This window comes from Salvia splendens, unplaced genomic scaffold, assembly GCF_004379255.2.
Source record: "Salvia splendens isolate huo1 unplaced genomic scaffold, SspV2 ctg1164, whole genome shotgun sequence".
Lineage (NCBI taxonomy): Eukaryota > Viridiplantae > Streptophyta > Magnoliopsida > Lamiales > Lamiaceae > Salvia > Salvia splendens.
The window spans coordinates 172-9,768 of NW_024598716.1; the positions used below are offsets into that span (position 1 = coordinate 172).

Genomic DNA, 9,597 nt, shown 5'->3' on the forward strand with positions numbered 1-9,597 from the left:
GGTTGTTTTAGATCTACTCCATTCATGCCTGATTTATCGAAAATCTAGGTTACTCGTGATTATTAGGAATCATATGGAACAAAATTTCATTGTTGTTTAGGCAATTTCATTGTTTCGATCTTATTTCCTCATGATTTCAGTTTTGAATTGCAATTGTAGCTTGTAGTTTAACGATTTTGACCTAATTACAGCATGTTTGTAATGGTGTGTTGCTCAGGCTTGAGAGTTTGTGCGTTCATCTTCTGAAAAATGGGAGGAGGATTTAGGGTGTTGCATCTTGTGAAGCCATTCCTTTCGTTTCTGCCCGAAGTTCAAACCGCGGACAGGAAGATTCCGTTTAGAGAGAAAGTTATACACACCGTGATATCTCTTTTCATATTCTTGGTATGCAGCCAGCTTCCTCTGTATGGCATACACTCCACTACTGGAGGTGATCCTTTCTACTGGATGCGTGCTATTCTTGCATCGAGCCGTGGAACTGTCATGGAGTTGGGTATCACACCCATTGTCACATCTGGACTAGTGATGCAACTCCTGGCTGGGTCGAAAATCATTGAAGTTGACAACAATGTCCGCGAAGACCGGGCGCTATTGTAAGTTAGTATTTGTTTTGTGCTTTCCGCCACTTTATTCGCACAAAGGCCATCCTTTAACTGCCAATTGATTCATCTGTATCAGAGGTGTGTGTTTGACTCAGTTTAATCTTGTTTTGGCCTTAGGAATGGTGCTCAGAAGCTTCTTGGTATCTTGATTGCCGTTGGCGAGGCTGTTGCTTATGTTCTCTCGGGAATGTATGGAAGTGTTGGCCAGCTTGGAGTGGGAATGCTATTCTGATTATTCTGCAACTGTGCTTTGCTGGTATTATTGTGATTTGCTTAGATGAGCTGCTTCAAAAGGGTTATGGTCTTGGTTCTGGGATTTCCTTGTTCATTGCTACCAATATCTGGTAACTACTAAACTTTTATTAAGTTTCTTAGTTGGTTCTTTAGTAGGAGTCTAGGGACTAATGGTTCAGCAAATTAGCTTTTGGCAATGCAATAAAATTTTCTGCTTTCATTTGCAGTGAAAGTATTATCTGGAAAGCTTTCAGCCCTACAACTATCAACAGTGGCAGAGGTGCTGAGTTTGAAGGGGCTGTCATTGCATTGTTCCATTTGCTTATAACTAGAACAGACAAAGTTCGTGCACTTCGAGAGGCATTTTACAGGCAGAATCTTCCAAATGTGACCAATCTTCTTGCTACCGTTCTGATCTTCCTCATCGTGATATATTTCCAAGGCTTTAGAGTGGTGTTGCCTGTGAGATCTAAAAATGCCCGTGGACAACAAGGCTCTTACCCAATTAAGCTTTTCTATACCTCCAACATGCCCATTATTCTTCAGTCCGCCCTGTGTCCAATCTTTACTTCATTTCTCAGGTAAGCCTAATTCTTGTTTCGGATTTCTTGTTTTTTTGTTGCCTCTCTTGAACTTCATTTCATTACTTTGTACCACCTTGCAGTTGCTATACAAGAAATATGGTGGAAATTTCTTGGTCAACTTGTTGGGCACATGGAAGGATTCTGGATATACAGGCCAATCGATTCCAGTTGGTGGCCTTGCTTACTATGTCACTGCTCCATCAAGGTAAACTTTTTGTAATTGTTAGTCGATTTTTACAGGTCTCTTTAGCATGTATGCAAAGACTACCTTTTATTTCCTTTCTGGTGTGATATCTGAAGTTTATTTGACCATGAGTTCTTACTGATCTTCTTATCTCACACCATCTTTTCTCAGCTTAGCAGATGTGGCAGCAAATCCTTTCCACGCGCTTTTCTATATAGTATTCATGCTATCTGCGTGTGCCCTGTTCTCAAAGACCTGGATTGAAGTTTCCGGATCCTCTGCCAGAGATGTCGCTAAGCAGCTAAAGGCAAGAATTGTTAAATTCTGAACTCATAAACTACCTAGTATATCATACAGTAAAACACCTGCTTATGAAGTTCTATTTTGCTGAATACTATAATCCCACATTTCAATTTTCTTTGCTCTATGATCAATTGTTGGATATCATGAATAAAGTTTATTTACTATTCATCCCTTTCCATTAATTTGCTCTATTTGTTTAGCACCCAGAAAAGCCTTACTGATATTTTTATGCAATCTTGCTGATAATTTGCAGGAGCAACAAATGGTTATGCCTGGACACAGGGACTCAAATTTACAGAAGGAACTTAACCGCTATATCCCAACTGCTGCAGCTTTTGGAGGAATGTGCATTGGTGCATTGACTGTGTTGGCAGATTTCATGGGTGCCATCGGTTCAGGAACTGGAATCCTTCTTGCAGTGACGATCATCTATCAATATTTCGAGACCTTTGAGAAGGAGAAAGCAAGTGAGCTTGGTTTCTTTGGCTTTTAAGCCATAGGCCACTTAAGATAATCCTCAACCGTTATGGATAGTTTATACTGCACAAGCTGGAGCTTCCACAACTTTAAAGAAACTGCACCGTGTAATTTTAGTAGTAGTAATGTAATGTCTTTGTTTTTTTTCTCAAGACACGAGGTTTTAGAGCGAAAATATGCCAAGGTTTTTCTGCTTAGTCTTGTATTAGCTTTAAATCTTCGGATACTTTGCATCTTTATTTTTTTATATAAATTCCGAATTTTGCTTCCTTAAACACTTGATGTAACTTAGTTAAATCTCGTCTCTGTTTATTTTATTTTAGTTTTTCGAATTTGCATGCCATATTGGATTGGAACTAGAGACTTAGATCCTTTTTATGTGGTGTTCGGTTTCCAAGATAAAATAATACCAAGATACAATCTAAGATTGATGTGTGAGATTGTTTTAGTCATAGGGGTTAGCTATGACTAATTATCTCATGATTATCCATCTATGATTGAATTGTGGAGTTGAATTTCATGAACCAAACACACTACAAATTTAATCTCGGATACAATCTTGCAAACCGAACACCCCTTTATAGTATCAAATCTTTTTTTTTTTCATATTCTTGGTGGAACTGTCATTTAACTGGGTATCTACACACCCATTGTTATATCTGGTCTGGTGATGCAACTCCTGGCTGGCTCCAAAATCATCCAAGTTCCGGCTCACATTCTTCACACGAAGATCTATCGCCCCTATCTTTTGTGTATTTATCCTGATTCACAAAGGAATAATAAAAGAAAATAAAATACCATTTTGATTAGTATCAAAAGTGGGGAGAGTTCAACTAGTTGTTGCCTTGCTGGTGGAAAGCATGCTGAGAAAGTAAGACGTGTGGATTCAATAGATTTTGAGTATTGTCATCCTTGTCTATCTCTCTGCCTGTATTTAAGGATTAAACTGAAACACGATGGACCATTACCACTCTTTCTATTTATGACATCTACCACTAATCTCATAAACAATCATTTGACAAACAATCTATCCCATTATTTCGATGTGGCCGAATCAGACTTACCCCCCTATTAAAAGTCAACAATTTAGAAAAACTAAAACACTTTCGCTCTCGTTCCTTGTTGAAACGTACATGATCAGTGAAGGGAAGACCAACTAAACCCTAGTGAGATTCTATCCCAAAACTAATAAGTGATAAAACTAGACACTCATTAAATATTTAAGTTGATATTACCGTTTCACTTCACATTTTTTTATATTGAATAAGCTACATCTAAATATCTCAAACACATTTCATCTTTCATCTATTTAAAACTTCTCACTCAATACTTCTTCACAACTTCTTCCTCAAAATTTATTTGTTCTCTATCTCTAAATGTTGCACAATAGTAGTAATAAAAAAAAATATGTTGCACAATAGTAGTAATAAAAAAAATAGTCATATCATAATATCACTGGCCTTGCTTAAATTTAATACTAGAACATAAAAAGCAAAATAAAAATAGAAATGAGAAAACAACCTCACTTACAAAAGGATGGAGTGCCCTTTTCGTGTGAGCTCAAGCATGCGTGCTAATATGATTAAGTGTGATAAAAACTTCAATTGCAATTTCTAGCTACTACTTACTAGGTAATCATCTTTTAGAAAATTGTTTTTTTGTTAATCATTTATCAGTTGCAATTAAAATCATTTGTGCTATTAATTATATCCATATTTGGTTTGTATGTATATAGATTATAGCTAGACTAATGCTTGACGTGAAATCAAACTGACCAACCATGGGTGTAGAAGAAGCCGAATAATATAAGTAATAAAGTATTATGATTGCAAATGTTGGTAGTAGACTTGATTCTCAAGTTTAGTAGGTGTAATTTTAATCAGTCTTACTTATAACATGGTAGGCCCCTTGATTAGGATTAATCAAATTTCTACAATCATTATTAACACTAATTTAATCTATAATTATGAATTTTTAGCATGCATCGTGATGAACTACTATATTCGAATCAACTTAGACCAATAGAATGTGATGAACAAGTTGTGAAAATGGCAACAAATGTCCATGAACATATAATAAAAATAGATTAAATCATTTGGGGTGTTATTTGTTTATTCGTTTTAGTGAGCAAATTAATCCGAATGAAATGAATCATTGATTTTTCTTTTACATATAAAAAATGGAGCAAATAAATCATTGAAAGAATTTAAATTCATTAGAGTGATTTGATACTTCAAGTAATTGGCAACGGAAATGTGTTTGTCTAAAGATATTGATTTGGAGTAATGTGATGAAGGAGCGTTGAGTCTTTAATTAATACAAAAGGAAGATAGAAACAATCATGTGTATTCAGTGGTTCATACTCCATGCCACACAATTTTAATACTTTTACCAATAGAAAACTCTTTTAAATATAAAGATAGTTCTTACTTATTAGTAGCTATAATAATCAACTAAGTTTTACTTTATTGCATTTCCAATTTAAAAATTCTTCAGCTTGCATGCTTATTTTGGACAGCACTACTATTACCACTTTTAGTAACATTATCATGCATAATTTGTTTCTTTACATTTCAAAAGGATTTTTGATTAACAAAACTAAAATTTGGTTGTATGTTTCATGTTTATTTCTATGTTATCTCATTGGGATTGAAACCATAAAACAAGACCTTTTGACAATAAAGTGGAGACTTCAAATCCCAAGTGAATAAATCCCAATAAAGTGCTCCTAAGTGTTAAAATAAGCCTAAGAATAATTAATCATTTTTTTTACCTAACAATCAAAAGTCTTGATATGGATAACTTGAAGTGAAAAATTAGAGAAGTAGATAGAGAGATAGCAACCCAAAAACATATACAAATATTAAAGTTCAATAAAATGGAAGCTTTTGGCCATTAAACCTGTCATGGAATGTTTGTAGCTTTCTTTAGAAAAAGAAATGTTATGTTATTAATAATAAGAAATGGGCCATTTTTTCTGACCAAAAAGAAAAAGGTATTGATACTATTACTACGTGATGCATCACTATCGTTTCATTGTCACTTGCATAATACATGCATGCACACTACATTTAATGTTGGATCTTGTTTCTGTATTTTATTCATTCTGTTTTTGTTCCTTTTTTCTTCATCAATTATTTCTTGCTTTGATTCATATCTAGGCGAGTACTACTATTTTATTTTAAATTAAATAAATAGTTTTTTCTATAGGTTTTGGAGGTTGAATTGTTTCGAGATTGGCGAAATTAAATCAAGACTTATATATTAGTAAAAGATTAATTACATGTGACATTGTTTAGAGATAAAGTATTAAGTATGTTCTATATTTATAAGATATAATTTTATTTAATTTATCGATTTGATATAATTTGAAACTTTAACTTGAAGAAGACAAAGGAAAAAAGTGGAGTAGTAAAGAAAATTGAGAGACAACACACGTCAAACTTTGCGTTCGATTTTAGACCATGAATAGTGCTACTTTAATGTCCACATCTTCACTTTACCTATCTTACCAAGACTTGATTTAAGTCTTGTAGCAAGAGTAAATAATAGGAGTAATAGTAATTATTTTTTGTGTCCTGTTTTTATAAATTTAATGAATTATATATATAATGGAGATGGAATTATATATGTGGAATCGACAAATTATATATCGTTGTTGCCAGTTAGCAATATTAGAGTGACAGATACATAGATTCCTCAACTTTCCTTGAGCTATATGGTCCTTCATGTAACCCAAAATAAACATGTTTGTGATGATTTAAATCGTCAAATCAAATTCTAGATATGATTTACTTTGTTAAATTCTAGTATAAGAAAAAAATAAAAATAAAAAATTTTAATTTTACATCTTAACTCGTCTATTAAAATTAGTCTTATTTCTATTTATTTATTTTTTATAATTTTTCTCATTCTGTTTAATCTATTTTTTTTATTTTTCATACTTTATCAATTATACATGAAATAGAAATAGTAGAAGAACTCCATTTCTTATATCCACTACCTTTCAATTCGATGTAACATTGAGATAAAAAAATTTAGAATATTATTAATTGAAATTGGATAAATAAAATGAAAATAAGTAACGAACTATGTTATCAAAATCGGAATATAATTAATTTTTGTAAAACCGACCAAAAATAGAAAAATGACCGTTGGTCATAGAGTATATTAGAAATAAATAATTATGATAAATTCGAGATGAATGCATTCCTTCTTCTCCGCGCATGCTTAATTATTTCCCGCCATTAATTTACATACTAATCCCCTGCTTTTTCCTCTCACTCTCAATCCCCCTTTATCTCCTTCCTTTTTCCCAAATCCAAATCCAAATCCAATTTCATCTTCTTCTTCTCCCTTTTTCCATGAATTGATCAATTCAGCAAAAGAAATCTCGTAATGGAACCAGCACGGCCCCGCAGCAGAATCGCCAAAACGTTTTCAAGAGTAATCAGTCTCAAATCGAGCTCCAAAAACCGCTCCAACAACCCAGGCTTCTGCCTCTTCCTCCCTCAGGAGAAGCTCCGATGCTGCGAGTCGCATCAATTCGAGAAGGAAGACGCAGAGGAAGCCATGGAGGAGTGCAAAACCCGCGCCGCCATGGAAGCCTTCGTCGCGAAGCTCTTCGCCACCATCTCCACCGCCAAAGCCGCCTACGCCGAGCTCCAATTGGCGCAGTTCCCCTACAACGGCGACGCGATCCAGTGCGCCGATCAAGCCGTCGTCGACCAGCTCAAGGCGCTCTCCGAGCTCAAGTACAGCTACATCAAAAAACAGATCGACTCGTCGCCGCCGCACGTGACGCTGATGCTGGCGGAGATCCAGGAGCAGCAGTCGCTGATGAAGACGTACGAGATCACGATGAAAAAAATGAGAGCCGAGATCGAGAGCAAGGAGGCGCGAATCGCGTCGCTGCAGCAGAGCCTTCGAGAATCAGTCGAGAGCAACAAATCGCTCGAGAAGAAGATGAACGCCAGCGGATCCTTCTCCGTTCTCGACGGCGTTCGATTCTCCGACGTCAGCCCTCGAGATTTCATTCTAGTTTTACACTACGCGTTGAGATCTGTGCGCGGATTCGTCAAGCTATTGATTCGCGAAATGGAGTCGGCAAATTGGGACATCGACGCCGCGGCGGATGCGATCCAGCACGACGTCGTTTTTAGAAACAGAGATCATAAAGCGTTCGCGTTTGAATCGTTTGTTTGCAGAGAGATCTTCTCCGGTTTCAACGATGCCGGATTCGCCGTCCAAGGCGGCGAATCCTCCGTTCGCGGAGAGACGCCACGTCAGCGCCGCGATTTCTTCTTCGATCAATTTAGGGTTTTGCGATCGGCGAGTGCGATCAATTTCTTGAAGCAAAACCCTAATTCGTTTTTCGGAAAATTCTTAAAATCGAAATACCTTCAGCTGGTGCATCCGAAAATGGAATTCTCATTCTCCGGCAACCTGAACCAGAGGAAAATGGTGAATTCCGGCGAGTTTCCGGAAACGGAATTCTTCAAGGCGTTTGCGGAGATGGGGAGGAGGGTTTGGCTGCTGCATAGCTTGTCGTTCTCGTTTGATCGGCGAGTCAGTTTATTTCAAGTGAGTCGGAATTCCAAATTCTCCGAAGTGTACATGGAAAGCGTGATGGATGAGGCTTTCGCCGCCGCAGACGGCTGCGTCAGGGTCGCGTTCACGGTCGTTCCTGGATTTAAGGTCGGGCAGACGGTGGTGCAGAGCCAGGTGTATCTCTTCCCGACAGACTCTCCGGCAAAGAGCTAGCTAGCTCCCCGCACGCGCTCTCTCACGCGCCGCCCCTGCAACGGTGGGGTCTCACAATCTTGAAATTAGATCCTCTCTGCACCATCCGGATTTTCTTTTTCAGGATTGCGATGTTGACAGCCCGCTTGGAAATAAAAGGTATGAGGAGGATCGCTTTTCAAGACGGCGGAGCAGCGGCGGCGCGTGGGCGTATTATGAAATGCGGTAATTTTAAAAGATGGGAGTAGTGAGACAGAATTAAAGGAGGGCCCCACGGATGAGGGAGAATGAAGTGGTTGTTTTTTTTTGGCGGGAAGGGGGCGGTGGAGAGAGGCGGTGAGATGGTGGGGACGGCGGCGCAAAAAGTAGAGAATAGAGGGGCCCTTTGGCCGGGAAAAAAAGAGAGGGTTAAATTATGGTAGTGGTTTTTTTATTATTGTTTTTTGTTTTTTTTATGACGAGGAAAAGACAGATCGGAGATGTATGGAATACTTAATGTCATGTAAATAATTATTTAAAATATGGAGTATACGGTTTATACAAGTAGAGGAAACATCATTATATCATTCTCAATTATTCTATTTTTCTTTGCTGAATTTGTGAGTGCAAGTGCAAGTGCAATCATTAATTATTCGTAACGCGGGATGGAATGAAATTGATGAGAAAAATTTATTATTTTCCTTTTTGGAATATTTGCCTGTTCTTTTGAATGTGTTTAATTTACCATACTTGCCGACTTTCTTGGGGTAATTACTTATTTATAAATATTTTCTATTTGTTTCAAATTTGCTGGAGTACAAAATACTTGATTTTTGCATAAATTATTATACAAAAGTTTCGGCTATTTTTCACTTCGATATATTCCGACATTCATTATATGAGTGGAAACGACATTAACTATTTATCTACATAACATACAAATAATGATTTTTTTAATCAATATAAAACAATAATATACTCCACTTTTTGTACAAATGTAAAGTGATAATAAATCTGTTATGCTCCCTCCGTGCATGAATAGAGTTTTGTACACATTATTCTCTCTCTTACTTTTTATATGAAATTTTTGTGCTTATTCTAATACAAAACTTTCTCTTGATTATGTTTTATTAATTTATATTAAAATTCGTATAGTATATTGTCAAAATCGTAACGAATAGAAGATATTGAACTGCATAAAACTAAAGCCAACATCGAAAGGAAAAGATAAAAAAGACTCGAGAAATTCAAAAGATTAATACTACTATTGAAAACTGAAATAGTGAAAATTCGTAATCTTTTTACTTTCAAATAAGGTAAGTAGGAGTATATAAGACTGATGATGTTTGGCGTTTTCTTTTGTCTTTGTCTAATGAAAAAATCAGAGTGATTTATAATCTAACATTTCGTATGAATGTTTTATCATTATGATGAAATGCATACATAGTAAAGAAGGTCCCTGTCCTGAAAACAAAATCCTGTTAAATCTTAT

The 9,597-nt window shown here is 36.3% G+C and overlaps 1 protein-coding gene and 1 pseudogene across 2 annotated transcripts; both read left to right on the forward strand.

Moving 5' to 3' along the window:
- Positions 1 to 232: 232 nt before the first annotated feature.
- Positions 233 to 2,659, forward strand: LOC121788856 (annotated as a pseudogene).
- A 3,914-nt stretch (positions 2,660 to 6,573) lies between these two features.
- Positions 6,574 to 8,519, forward strand: LOC121788851 (protein GRAVITROPIC IN THE LIGHT 1-like). Of its 2 annotated transcripts, XM_042187450.1 has the most exons (2): positions 6,574 to 7,715; positions 7,791 to 8,519. In XM_042187450.1, exons 1-2 carry the CDS (start codon positions 6,783 to 6,785, stop codon positions 8,145 to 8,147), a joined length of 1,290 nt encoding a protein of 429 aa, XP_042043384.1. In that variant the 5' UTR covers positions 6,574 to 6,782; the 3' UTR covers positions 8,148 to 8,519. The 2 variants fall into 2 exon arrangements, with proteins under 2 accessions (XP_042043384.1, XP_042043383.1); XM_042187449.1 differs by having other exon boundaries at positions 6,577 to 8,519.
- The last annotated feature ends 1,078 nt before the right edge of the window (positions 8,520 to 9,597 follow it).

Bases quoted from the DNA above. Each gene is read 5' to 3' on its own strand.
- LOC121788851 (XM_042187449.1), top strand. From the start codon at position 6,783: ATGGAACCAGCACGGCCCCGCAGCAGAATCGCCAAAACGTTTTCAAGA.